Below are 15,496 nucleotides of genomic sequence, written 5' to 3' on the forward strand. Positions count from 1 at the left end.
CTGTACAGATTGGTTCCAATGGTTGGTGTGTATAGATAGTAGTTGAAGACCTTTGAAGACAGACTTCTAATATGGCTGACCTGTGCACTGATCTCTCCCTGCCACCAGATCATCAGTCTACCTCTCCTGGGTAATGACTCCTCTTAACCTTGCTCAGCTTTAATTTGCTCCTCTGGACTTTTAGCATGCTCCCACACATCCATCCATCCATCTATCCATCAATACCCCTCACTGTAGAGATGCATTAGGACAAGACAGCACATATGCTCCCAAATCATTCATTGGGTGTTCAGTTCCCTTCCCCAAGAAACCTGCAAGAAACTCAATACCTGAAAGGCAGCTGAATAAATGTGCTGACGTTAACATGCTACACATATTACATAGAGCTCATACTGTGTATAGCCTCACATAAGATGTACCATACGACTGTTCGTAAATATATAAGTATGAAACAATCTGAACATGCCACATGTGTCTATGCCTCATCGTTGTTATTTTCTCATAAATCAATGAAATATGATGAAAGACAAAAAGCTTTTCAAACAAACAAAAAGATGAAGACAGAGATGAATTTGTATTTCTACTGTAACTATTTTGTAAAATCTTATGGCAATATGCTTACTGGCAATTATGTTCATTTAGCATATGGCAAAAACATTTAACAATGAAGAACAAAAAATATCTTTTCATCTAAAACTGTAGGGGATTGGAACAAAAGTAGAAATTAAGCTGAGTAATAACAACAACTATAATGATAATAATAATAATAAAGTCCTTACTACCGGACAATAAAAACCTAAGATGTCCAGTAGACCCCGGGAATAAAACTAAGAAAAGCTAAAACTGAGAAAGCATAAAGTAATAATAATAATAATAATAATAATAATAATAATAACAGTAATAAAAATAATAATAATAATCATCAAACACACATACACGGCCACAAACTTATGTTTACATTTTGTCATAATGATTTATGGACACTTTTTACTATTTTTTAAAACATTGCAATGCAGACCATTATTCTGAAATTTATGAAACAATACATATCTGAGAGTAAAATTTATCACATAGTATTTATGTACTCTGCAGTAATCCTTCTCTGTAAAATGAACAACCTTAAGACTTCACAAACTCTAATCTAGCTTTTGACCCATCTTTATATCTATTTGCTCTACTAATAAATGTTTTTTTGTACTTATTGTATTTTTTTTACTTATTTTTTTTTTTTGTACTTATTTTTTGTAATTATTGTACTAACAAATGTTGTATATTATCTCTAGCCATTAAAATATGTTGTTCGTGATTTAATGTGGTTCTAGTGGATCCCTGAAACACACTATTCATAGGTAAATATTGGAATAAAGAATAAGATTTGAGGGATTCTGACATTTACTGTACTACTTCAATTAAAGTTCAGCTGATTATGCAGGCTATTATAAGAGTCTTCAATTAAAATTAGGCTGATTGTGCAGGTCGTTATAACAGTGAGTGAATAAATGGAGGGGGAAGAGAGGGAGAGAGGGAGAGTGAATAATGTGAGGTTCTATAGTGAAGGTGACAGAGAGCATGCTCTTCCTTAAGCTGCAAATCCTATTAGGCACACTCTGTTCGTTGGCTGATGCGTGTGTATAGCATGTTGGTGGTGTTGTAAATTCTACTTTAATTTCACACTCACTTCCCAAGCTTTGTGTTTGCATTCAGCTCCAGTGAATCCCTCACACAATTATGATAATCTGCAGAGCAAAGCTGTCTGCGGTACTGTCTCATATAGGCACATATTCTAAATGCAATCTCACACACACAAATCATAAAAATGCTAGCTTCTCTCTGTCTCTGAATGTGTATATTAAATATATATATATATATATATATATATATATATATATATATATATATATATATATATATATATATATATATATATATATATATACATATATACATGCACTGCACACACAGACAGATGTGCCATATGGACCTTTTTGTATAGTTCTTTCAAATTCAATTTACGATAAATTCAAATCATAACTACATTTTTATCCATAATCTCCATATCATTTAATGCATCTCATTTAATTTATCATCTAGAGTAATCCTGAATTGAGTTAAATCCTGATCCACACCCAATTTCCACTTTGTACAGGCCATTTTGCTGGATAGAGATCACTGTGTACTGGTCTGTGCTTCATCTAGCTCTCTTGCTCTGCCTCATTACTCCAGTGTGTGCTCATTTCAGTGGAATTATAATGAATTTTTAATAATCGAAGAGACTAAGAGGGTCCCTGGGGAAAACAGCTAAACCTTTCAGAGCTCTTACAAAGTGGCAAAATAGTAATAGTAATGCATTATGGGATGCTTTCACAGGACTTTCAGACAAATATCTGAATGGTGACATAATTTTAGATACTGATTCAGATATACATGGCCTTGAGTGACATGATACTGCTGAATTATTATCATTTTTTAAATTCTGCAAGGACAGATAACGATCACTGTGAAGATACAATAACACTAATCTCAATTCACAGTGAAAGAACAGATATGCTTGACTTTTAAGCAATGTTTTATTCCACATCTACGTCTCCTGACTCATATAAACACACAATACCTGTTTTTTTTTTTACATGCTGTATCTTTTTCTTTTCATGTGAATAAAGTATAAACCCACTCCATTTTCTATACACAGAGAACTACAATGATGTGATGGTTGGTTGGATGGATGTGATTATCTACAAAGAGAATCTGCGGCCTAGTGGCAGGGCAAAGTGTATGTATGTTACTAATACTCACTACACCAACATAGGGAACCAGAATAAAACATGAATATTCCGCTTGTTCACTGCCTCGTCGTGTCACATTATGTTTGTAAGTGAACTGTTATGTAACTACACCCGGGACCCCATATTTCATTAACATACTAACTTTCTGCTCTATTCCTGCTGGGTAAGAGCAAGGTATGAAAATGAGTCGCACGTGGTGTGAATTGGACAGACGGTCATTACAATATGCTCACACATGTCATGTCCAGTGTATGTCCTAGGTACAAATTACTCCCCGGATCTGTCACATCCACCAAAAGCAGATTGCATTATGTGTATAATGTCAGTAGGGTGCGCACCTGGGCGAATGTAACTTAGCAGGAAACCAGATGGTCAGTTTGTTTCCAGACTCTGAAATTGCCTTTTGTTCTTTATTTCCAAACAGAACATATGAGTTACTCTCCCATACTCCAGGGCCAAATCTGTGTATGTGACCTGTTTGAAGAATATGATGAAAAACTGGGACTTTGACTGGCTTGGAAAAATCACCTCAATCCCATATAAAACTTGTGATATTATTTGGAAAACCAAGTAAAACACCAAAATAGTCACCAATGAACTATAGGTGAATTGCATACAGTCGGTGGAACACTGGTGGTGTCCTTACCTGAAGGGATTGGTGCTGTTTTTAAGGTGAACAGAGGTGTAATCAAGTATTAGCTAGTAAAGAAATGACACTTGAGGTTATTTTTTTTCTGGGGCGCTCAAGTGTATGATAGAGTAATCATGCTTTTGGCATTCTTAATTACAAAAACATAATCAACTAATATTCTCTAAAATTAGCTAGTTAGTATTTATTGCAAAAAAATACATACATCTGTATTTATTTCCTCATTCTAATTGTATTCACAGGGGGATCCAGAAGTCTGAGACCACTAAAGAAAATACTTCTATTTTGCAAGCTTTACAAATGTAATACAAAATGTTTAATTACAAATGATATTAATATTTGATATGTCTTTTGATTTGATATGTCTCCCTTTTGCTTTAAAAACCGTTTGTACTCGCACTGACTTGGACTCCACAAGTTTGTCTAAAAACTGTTGACTCATTTTAGATCAAAACCATGGGAGTGTCGTCTGAACACGCTCTTCAATGGAAGGGATAAATCTCAAGGATATCTGACCTTTGTACAAAGGAGTTAAAAATGTCACAATGTCACAAATTTGATTAAATTTAAACAGTGACCAACAAATCATACAGAATCTTGAATACTGAATATTTAAGATTTTGAACATTTCCTTTTCTTTGTTTTACTTTGTTAAACTTTCTGTTTATTTTCAGTTATAAATGGAAAAAAGCAAGAGAATTTCCACTGTATATTTGGCATTTCTTAGATCCACTCAATTAATGTAACTAAAAATATACAGTATGTTTTTATGAAAAAGAAAAGCAAATTTTGTGTTAATTTGATCAAATGACTTTTTTTCCCCTAATTCAGCTGGATCTTAGCCAATTTCAAGCCAATATAAGCCAAGACCCAAATATTTAGCAAATATTTTTCAGCACTACTAAGAATACTAAGGTTCTAATACCACTGAAATATTATTAGATACTACAAACAACAGGACATGAGCAGCACTGACAGAGTGATGGTGAAGGTCAGAGCTGAAAACAATCTGCTGCATGTAGCACATGCAAACCCACAACACCTCTAGTTTTGGATTTTACTTAAATTATCTCAATTTTCCCAGCAGATAATGTGCTTGTGCATGTGTGTGTAATCAGTGGCTCCAGGCCGACCTAAGCATTTCATTACTTTACACCGTCATCCATATGGACCTGGATTACTGCTGTTCATTGACTGCTGCTCACCAATTATCTTCAGCAGGCCTTGAGCAGCAGCCATCCAACCTGAACTCTGCTGCTATGGTGACTGAATTCATTACAGGAGGATAAAGGATATGTTGTAGCAGCATCTCACCCCTTAAAAAAGCCAATACTCCTTTACATAGAGACTGTAAATCCAGATCTCCAGCCTAAGGCTCTCCCCAAAAACACTCCCAGAATGCCTTGGATAATTAACTTAATTTTAAATTAGCAGGTCGCTTGATTGTGCTTGTGGAATCAGAGCTCATGTCCACTATAAATAAGGCATTTAACGCCATAGCTCAGTTTGTCAATACTCATCAAGGCTTAGACAGCATATTAAGATCTGACAGCTCCAATCTTAAAGCTCTGACTAATGTGCATGAATTCACTGAGTAATATTATTCTCAAATGTCAAGCTGATGACAGTTCTGCGTGGCCAGCTAACTACAACAGAGAGACAACATTGACCCTCTGCTATGAAAAGATTTTCAGTGAGGGATGTTCAGGTAGGTAAACAGTCAGACATATAGTATATTTGCTTTAACAGAAAAAGGCCATGTATTCGGAATCTAGTATGATTTCAAAATCCACAATTAGGGTTAGGGTTTCTCCCAGCTGCACTGGATTTACATCATTGTAACAAGAACATATATTGGTCAATCTACGTTGTGGCCCACCTGGCTCAAGTTTCAGATTTTTATAGCAGTTATAGAAATACTCAAACCAGTCCATCTTGCACCAACAACCATGCTACAGTTAAAGTCACGTCACAGAGATCACATTTTTCCCCCATTCTGATGTTTGATGTGAACATTAACAGAAGATCTTGACCTGTATATGCATGATTTTATGCAGTACACACATACACACATACAGTATAAGAAAGATCATTAAAAAATTTTAATCCTTAACAGTAACAGGTTTAGTGCATTTATTGCTATTGCGATCCATGATAAAGCAAGATATGGACCACCAGCAAAAGAAGGTTTGTTCATATATTTCTGTGCTGTCTTAGCTTCTGAGAATTTTGTGAGGTTGTGTTGTAATGCTGACGCTGACGTAACATGACCATGATGATGGCAAGATGCGCTTCATCAGGAGGACCAATACAGCATTGCTCCACTACAAGCCAATCAATACCTGCAAACTCTGCCTATGTACCTTTACCCAACATATTCCTTTGACAACAATCCAGTTTGCCTGTAAACGATGACAGCATGTGAGCTGAATGATTCTCAAAAGCACATCCTCAGCTGTGTGAAATCAATACTCCTGTGCAAGCACACCAAGGATGACGATCAGACAATAATAATGGCAATTCCCTCAATCCACAGTCAGTCAACTGCTAATACTGAACAATCCTGTCTCTCTACACCTTCAATATGCAACACTCAGAAATCATTTTGAACAAAGAAATCCCAGACACTGATGTTCCAATATAATCCAAAATGCAATAGAGGTATTATGAATTTATCTTATTCCACACCAAAATCTCTAAATTGTGCATGTAGAACCCTGCTAGAAGTGAAAATAGAGTTCATTAGGCACTTAAGAGAGGAATCAGTTCTTCTGACTATTCTTAAATTACCTCACTCTTTCTCCCACACCCACACACAGCCTAGCAACACCAAGACTCGGTTATAAATAAATGAAAGAAATACATGTAACTGATGAGATGGCGCACACTAATCTAATACACACATACGCCGCATCATGCACATAGTACACAGACCCACAACATTCACTTACAATACAACATACCATACAGACCATACGATTTGGCTAATCTGAACATTTGCTCATATTAATTAAAAGTGTAATGTGGGGGAGAATGTGATACACTTCCTATAAGAGCAGTCAAGGCTGAATCATCAGCAGCCATAAAGTACTTAAACAGAGAGAACAGCAGCCACAGAGACTCGATTTGAGAGAGGGAGAGAGAGAGAGAGAGAGAGAGAGAGAGAGAGAATACAAAAGTGATTAGCCATCAATGGTTTTAATGAGGTTAGCACTCACTCAGCTGAACTGATGCTGAGACTAGCCCAGCCATACAAGCTAAAGTGAGCTCATTCTTTCTACATGTAAAAGAAAGAGCCGAGGATGAATATCCTACTGTATGATCATGCACAATAATATAATAAATAAGGAATGAAGCACTTAGGGTCATGCTGTTATTGGAAAATAATTAACAAGTTGGTGTGATGTGTTTACACTTGAAGCTGATTATTTTCCAATAACAGCACATCCTGAATGGTTTTATTCCTCTTACACCAAAGCAATTTACCTGTGATCTCTGAATTAAAGAACGACACTTCATGGTTTTTTTTTCCATTTATAGTAACGTTCAATGTTGTGGAACATCTGCAAACCAGGATAGATCCTGTTATCACTTACGTTACGGCAGCTATAAACAGTCATCTCCTACCCAGCCTCTTTTTTTCCTCTCTCTCTTGCAGTTAACAAGACAATAAAACACAGCTTGTCATGTTACTGAGAAACCACAAAGTCCTCTGTCCTGAAGACTCTTCTGTGGCAAAAAACGTAAAGTTACAGCTTTATTGTTTACAATGTGCTGACACTGGAGACTCTTCCCAAAAATGTGAAATAAACATCTCCTCACAGAAAACCTCACCATATCAACAATTTAGTCTAATAAGAACCTCCACCATACAAGTCCTTGTGTAATTTGCTACTATAGAAATGATAACATATTAGAACAAACATATTAATATAAAGCTGTGATTGTGTCTTGAAGCCAACACGACTGTCAGAGCTTCTGACCAATCAGATTTGAAAATTCAGTAGCGATGTGGTATAAAGCATAATTATTTGTGTTCAAGTTTCATTATGTAGGTTTGACAAACAATATGCGTAATGATGACTAATAATAACAAAACTAACAACTAACAATTTTCTATTATGTATCCACACTTTTGTGTGTTCTTCATTTCATGTTTCATTATGTAGGTTTGACAAACAATATGCGTAATGATGACTAACAATAACAAAACTAGTAACTAACAATTTTCTATTATGTGTCCACGCATTTGTGTGTTCTTCAGTTATGCTGAGCCCATGTCTACAGAGATTAAACTACACCATGACTGGGTTCCTCTAGAGAGATCTGAGATCAATACTGTTAGATTAAACATCACCACAGGGGAACAAGGTGATGAGCAGAACTGACATACATGGCCTCTTCTTTCTGTCTCGCTCTTTTTTCATTAACTTCAACAGTTCACTCTTCGAGAACATTAAACGCACACCATACAATATAAACGTATTATGCATGTATCCAGTATATATTTATGCTGCAATACCATTTAAGTATAAGCCACGGATGACATTATTTTAACAAAGAAGGTTTTCAGATCTTCAGAAAAACGGATTTTGTGATCTGAAGTTTTTCCCTCACAATTATTAAAATACTCTAACTGATCAATTTAAGCCCTGCTTTTTGAAGGGACATTCTAAAGAAGGGATTTTCTAAACAAACCGTTTACAATCCATGACACACTACATACCTCCAATCCTACCAAGCCCTTGAGACACGATCTCTCAACTGAGACAAACAAAACATGCCACAGACAACAAACATCACACACACCCAAATACAGCCACAACAATCAGGACGCTGACCTCAATTAACAACTCCAGCTTATTAAGAAAAACAGAGGGTCTTGCAAACGACTGCTTAATTTACACTAAGCATGTGTCATGATGTGTATTATTTGTATCTGGTTTTCTCTTAAAATAGACAAACATATTGAAAGCTTAAAAAAACAACATGCCATAAATTTATTTGCTAGATTTCCGGCTAGTGCACTTACATTCAGAACTAACATTTCTGTGTGATTTAATGTGTTTTATAAAACTTTAAGTGATTTTGCCAACTGTATTTTTTGCTACATTTATTGCACATAGCTCTTTGGCAATATAAATTACACTGAACATTATATTACGTAAAGGCTTATTTTTGGAAGCAGGGGAATTTCTAGGGCTTGTACGGCGGACTTTTATATACATTTTAACAGCTACAAGCACCATCCGAGACTACCATTAAGATGCACAGGAAGCCAAGTCATCTTTATTCTTTTTTTGGCTTATAACCTTTGATTTTAACCATCATATTTTGATCAAACAGGTTTATTCAATGGGTCAATGGATTCCCAGGGTCTCCACCAAACTCACACCAAGGACAACCTCTGGTTGAACTTAATTATCAAAACAACATACTCTGCCTGACGAAAATGCATATTTTGGACACTGATTCCCTGTTCTCAATTATATGTTCTCAATTAGAGTAAAATAAAAATGTATTCATGCCAACATTCACGAGTCTTACTGCAGTTAAACAATAGCGCAAAAAAAACTGACAGAAAAAACAAAGCATATAAAGTCCGACTTCATTAAGATTTGTGCATTTCTGTAGTGCAGAGATTTTTTTTATTGGTCATGGTTCAAGTTAATCTTAATTTCTAATCATGCTTCTTACACTGTCTTGAGAAGAGATACATCAGTAATATCTCTATGTTCTAGTGTGTCATCAGAAAGACAATGTGAATAATCTGCCCTTATTAGAAATAGAATAAGTGTTGATAATCAAACCATCAGTAGGTGAAGTATTAATGTTAGCTTTCTTATAATGCATCCACCCTGATTCTCATATTAGGATAAACAAAATCTCTTAATGTGTAGCGTGATTTGGATATTGTTTAGAAAATAGATATTTTAGTTAGCTTTTCTAATGCTCTGTAACCAGGGACCTGCAGTATGTTTCTGAATCAGTCAACGTGTGATTCAAGTATGACTTCAGTCCCTAACTCCAGTCCCCATCTCTGCTGGAGGAATCACAAAAACTACACACACGTCCATCATCAATAGCACCAAAAACATAAGATTTACCAGACTCAGCTTTTCCATAAAAAAGTTAGCCTATACCTGTATGAATAAGACACTTTAAATGCTCATTTTGTGATAAACAATATAAAATAATGTATAAAAATAAAACAATATTTATTTATATAAAAATAAAAAAATAATTGAATAATAACTATATTTCAAAAAGTGCAAAGAAACATTTATCGAAAGTTTTTGTTTTAATGTTACTTAAAATCTAAATGGGGTACGTGCAGAAAATCGATCATTTAGGTTGAAGAGGACCAGGTGAAAAACAGGTTGGTAATCCCATGACAAACATCAGCGAAATCCAGCTTTACAGAGCAAAGTTAAAGAGCTGGTTCCAGCAGGGGTGACCTCCTCCTTTAAGACAGACATCCTGTCATTGCTGTCATTGCTGAGAAGATTTCCAGTTAATAATGCAATGTTTGGTTTAACCCTTTAAACTTCCAGAAGCTGTCAGCAGATTCAGACTTAGGACTTTTTCACATACATGTACTAATAGTTACACTACTGCTAAATAAAAATAATATACTTTAAGATAAATAACTAAATAAGAAGCTGAGACCTAGCATCAGTAGTGCAGCACATGTATATCTGCTTGTCTTTTAACTGTACATGAGAGGCACTACTCGTATTCTGCTTAGAGATACACTTGGGAATCATCAAACAGTTCCAAACCTCGCTCTGTTGACATTTTATATGCGCACACTCCTCATTTGTAAACTAAGCAAAAGTAAACTGAGTGCAGTTAAAACTGAGTGTAATGATCCATCTGGCTAAAAACAGCACTCTGCTGCTTCTCTAGGGTAAAGCGTGAGACGAGTGCCCACCTGTCTCTCTTGCTTGAGGGCTCCCGCTGTCCTCGTCCAGCGTCAGGTGGCTGAGTAGGTGTTCCAGAACCTTCTCCGGGCTGGCGGGCACACTGGCATACCTGTGAGACAGAGATGAGTCAATGGAGTCTTCCTCCTCGATTGAGGACAGTGAGCGGCTGCTGCTGCACCACTCCTCATCCTCCGTGCCCTCCTCGTCGATGTAGCGGAAGTATGGTACGTCAAAGGTGGGTATCGTCACCCGGTCACCGCTGCTGCTGTCCGAGCCACCGTCCTCGTCCTCGTCTTCCTCCTGCTCCACCAGCGCCGCCAGCATCACCCTGCCCTCCAGCGGACGCTTGCTGCCCATGCTAGCACCGGCTCTTACCTACCACATTGACCCAGGAGCTCCAGAGTGCCCACTGAGCCCTGAGGACAAGCTGCAAGCCCTGCGCTGCTTACCAACTTCAGCGTAAAGAGCTTGACGTGAGAGAGCCAGTGGAAATGCAGCACATAGTCAGTGAATGGGTGTTTGTGTGGAGAGAGACAGAGAGAGAGAGAATGAAGGGAAGGGAACAAATGACAGAGTGATGAGAGGGGAGAAGAGAGAAAGAGAAAAGGAGAGTGTGTGAGAGAGGGAAAGAGTGTGCGCTCACGAGCCTGTACGCGCCCATGTGTGTGGGTGTGTGTGTGTGTGTGTGTGTGTTCATGCAGCTCACCTCCTGGCAAGGAAGGAGGGGGGGGGGGGAGGAGGAGGAGGAGGAGGAGGAGGAGGAGGGTGCCTTCTCTGACGTAGTCCTCTGAAGCAGCAGCATCTCTCGGCTCCTTTCTCTCACACACACACGGACTGCTGCGTCACCGAGGGGCTGAGGAGGGAGAGAGAGAGAGAGCGAAAGACAGAGAGAGAGATAGGGAAAGAGAGATAGATACAGAGAGAGAGAGAGAGAGAGAGAGAGAGAGAGTGAGGGAAGGAGGGAGGTGGAGTGTATCACCAAGGAGATTCCCTTTTCCTCCTGATTTCCATCAATATATACACCCCCCCAAATCCCCAAATTACACCAGCCACATCAAACAGCTTTTTATTTTTTCATCCACAAACACAATGCAGACCTCCGCATTCATATTCATGCATGGCTTTATGCATATTTTAATAATGAGTTCATTAGCAAAGGTGTCAGTTAATTACTGTAGTCTGGCTTCAGGTTGTAGTGTCATGCGATGTGTAGTTTTCTGAGCTACGTGTGTGTGTGTGTGTGTGTGTGTGTGTGTGTGTGTGTGTGCGCATTTGTCAGGGCGGTGCCTTTGGAACAAAGGAACAGGAGGTGTATGGGTCATGCTATAACTCTGCCACCTCATCACTTGGGGGTTATCAATCTTATACACTCGTATAATCCGTCACACACCCGCTTGTGTGTCCATTACTTACTAGATCGTCAAATCTCTATAACAATGAAGAGACACCCAATCACTGATATAACTACTGCAGATATCCAGAAAAAAAACACTGTCCAGTATTAATATGACAAATACGGGAGGATTTCTTTATGGTAATTTTTCGCTGCTGTGCTGAAGAAATTGCTAGGAAGTGCTTATATGTGAGCTGTGCCTTGGGGCAATGTCTAATCTATTCTGCTCCTAGCCAGGTCCTGTGTGGTTGTGCATGTTTATATAGCAGGGAGAGGACTGTTTATTTCGAAACCTTAACCAGTGTGGTCTAGTTCCGGAGATTACTGCGTTGTACAGCACATAAACTGGTTTGTTATACTGCTGCACTAGAAACCTTTTTCAGCTGGGTGTGTAAAAGTGAGTGTGCTGAAGACAAAGAGGAATTTATTTCTTACTCTATTGCATTATCAGGCCCAGTATTAAAATGGACGGTCATTGATGCACCAATGTGTGTGTGTGTGTGTGTGTGTATTTGCATGTTAATGTGCTCTTGTTTTATGCATCCTGCCCATGAAGCATAGTTGCCCTTCAGTCAACTTTATTGTGTGTGTGTGTGTATGTGTGTGTGTATGTGTGTGGGCGTGTGAGTGAATACGTGTATAATTAAGCAGGCAGACAGGCTGGAAGAGCTTGCACTTTTCTGCCCTAACTGCCAATTGCACTGAAGACCTTAATCACACCTGTCCTCACACACACACACACACACACACACACACACACACACACACACACACACACACACACACAGGATGTATTGATGAGAGGCACTTGCAACCTGTCAATCAGCAGCAAATACTGCAACTACAACTAACCCATTAAAGTGGCTGTTATTGGGGCAATCAGTTGCTCCCTTCCAAACAGACTCCATTAGAGCTGTCGCAGACACACACTGATGTCTATAGGCACTGTGCTCAGTCTAGCTTTTACTTTTAAGAGCACTATTAAAGAACACAATCTAGGACAACCCCACAGCTCCACACATTTTTGCCTTTCAAGAAAAACATTTAATAGATGACAGACCACTACCATAGTAAACAGACCACTGGCACTAATACATTCGAGAAAACAGTAAGAACCTTTTCCAGAGCCCAGGAATTTTTTTTCAAGAACTCTTGAAGGCTAACAGTGCTTCCCCCAAGAAATGTGAAGCCAGCCAACCAGCACCTTTTCGAACTGCTGCTCATGATATGTCACACGGCAGCATAATACACACTGAGGAAAGCGCTATCTACCCTCGTCCGCATACACAAACTCACAGATGGCCATGATTGGCTAGTTTTGCTTTGAGAGAGTGTATCATCCCCCCTACCCAGAAAGCATGGCCAATTTTGCTTCCTTGGATCTCTGGCCATGGATGGTTGTAGCATCTTCATGACTCAAACTCGCGATCTCTGGAGGATAGGGTAAATGCTTTTTTGTTGCACCATTTGTAAGCTCACCAGCAATGTCTTTAGTTCTTGCTCCAGACGAAGTATTTTTCTCTAAACCAAAAAACTACTGGGGTAGAGCTTTCACTGCTAAATTTTGTTGCCTGCTCAATTGTGAGTTTAACTGAATGACAGACCCTCACATTGAGCATGTTTAAAGCCTGCGTCTAGTGCCGTAAGATCACAAATGTTGCAGGAGTGTGTTTCTAATAACATGCTGTTTGCAGCAAGCAGCAGAAAAGACTGAAGGTATGAACTTGTACTTCATTTGTGCAAAGATGGGTTAAAAACTAATTAATTTTAACTATCTGCACAGCAAAAGGTAAAGAATAAAGAAGTAAAGAGTAAAGAATAACCCAGACTGCACAAACTTACCAGAGACATCCGTGGACGTGCATTACTGGGCTTGTCTGCCCTACTTAAAATGGAACACAAAGTTGTGATTGGTCTCCTTTTGCAACCTAAGCATTACATATCTATTTTGGTTTAATTAAGTTTGACATCTTGTTTATGACCACAATAGTATTTTCGGTGTCTTCAAAAAGTAATAAAAACCTTCACTTTGGCCAAAATCTATACATCCCATTAATGTTGGCAAAGATGCTGCTCAAACATTTTGTGCTCACTGGGAATACAATGATCTCAGCTTCCCACATATTAACAGTGTTGCTGTACTTTGTCATGTGCTGAAATGTCACACCTATTTGGCAGTTTGCGTCACTTTTGTTGTCATGGGTCACAGTCCCTGCAGTGTTTTGGAGATACAAGGATCTTGTTTGGGAACTATTCTAATAATAATATAAGGATGGTTCCAGATCTCTTTATTTCCTTAAAAGGTATAGGAACTTTGTTAGAAAAGCATCTATAAGGGTGAGTCAAATGATTTTTTTTGCATTGTTTATCGTACATAGGTAACACAAAAATGTATCATGGTTAAGGTAGCAGTAGAAGAGGCTATTGAGAACAATGGACCAGTAGTACAATTTTACTTCTGCAGCCACAAATTTAATGTACTGTAATGTCTCTAGTTTATAAGCTTTACTTTTAAGGTCTACCTTTAAGGTTTTCATTTGGCTCACACTCAAATACAGTCCCCTCCAAAAGTATCAGGAAAAAGTGGAAGGTTTTAGACTAGCCAAGTCAAATCGCCAGACCTTAACCCAATTGAGCATGCATTTCACCTCCTGAAAAGGAGACTGAAGGGAGAAACCCCCCAAAACAAACATCAACTGAAACAAGCTACGGCACTGGAAGAGCATCACAAAAGAAGAACGCAACAGTTTGGTCATGTGGGTTGCATGACTTGATGCAGTTATTGCAAGCAAGAGATATGCAACCAAATATTAAGTGTTATTTACTTTAAGACTATCAGTTCCTATACTTTTGCTCACATAAAAAATTGGGTGGTCTGAGGTAGCCATGTTCTAAGTTGTTTACCACGTCTATATGTAAATATCATGAAAATAAATTCTGATCTATCATCTCACATTCATCTTTTGATCTCAAACCCAAGTGTCTTCAGTGTATAGCTAAAACCAAAGAATTGGCTTTGCTGTTTGAATACAGTGAGCCCACAGTGAGAAAATCTTCTCCTTAACTTCTTGTCTTAACTTCTCCAACTTCTCTGATTAGAACTGACATCCTGTTTTGTGGTCAGATGAGACCAAAATCAAACGTTCAGGTCATGCACATTATCAGTATGTTTTTTTTTTGTTTTTTTTTTAAAAAGCACCTCATACCCACTATAAAACATGGAATTGGAATCAGTGATCAGTGCTTTGGGGCTGCTTATCACTGGTGGTTAAGGGGCTCTTGTAAAGATGATATAAAGGCACCAAGAATTCTGCTAATTATTCCAGCCCAGAACGTGGTTGCCTCTTCCAGGAGGTTCAGAATTGGCTGTAGATAGAGCTTTCATCAAGATGATTAACCAAGCACACTTTCAAAAATCCAGGATCTCTCTACAAGTGTCTTCAAATGTTTTAGACATTTCAAAATGAATAAATATTTATAAATAATAAATTATTTAAAAAAAAAAAAAACACTAGTTAAAACCTTTAAATTAAACTGTACAATGTTCTGTATGTTTGAGCTGCATAGCACGTGTGTTATATTATATTATATATATATATATATATATATATATATATATATATATATATATATATATATATATAGTCAGGTCCATAAATATTGGGACAGTGACACAGTTTTGGTAATTTTGCCTCTGTACACCACCACAGTGGATTTGAAATGAAGCAATCAAGATGTGACTGAA

General features: G+C 37.9%; 1 protein-coding gene across 1 annotated transcript in view; it reads right to left on the bottom strand.

Annotated features, from left to right (window-relative positions):
- The window catches only part of rapgef5b (Rap guanine nucleotide exchange factor (GEF) 5b), a 50,293-nt gene that overhangs the window by 14,188 nt on the left and 20,609 nt on the right, over nt 1-15,496 (bottom strand). The window contains 2 exon segments of the mRNA XM_053233808.1: nt 10,367-10,488; nt 11,105-11,211. Coding sequence (XP_053089783.1) covers nt 10,367-10,488; nt 11,105-11,211 — 229 coding nt within the window.

Source organism: Pangasianodon hypophthalmus, chromosome 1, assembly GCF_027358585.1.
Source record: "Pangasianodon hypophthalmus isolate fPanHyp1 chromosome 1, fPanHyp1.pri, whole genome shotgun sequence".
NCBI classification, from domain to species: Eukaryota; Metazoa; Chordata; class Actinopteri; order Siluriformes; family Pangasiidae; genus Pangasianodon; species Pangasianodon hypophthalmus.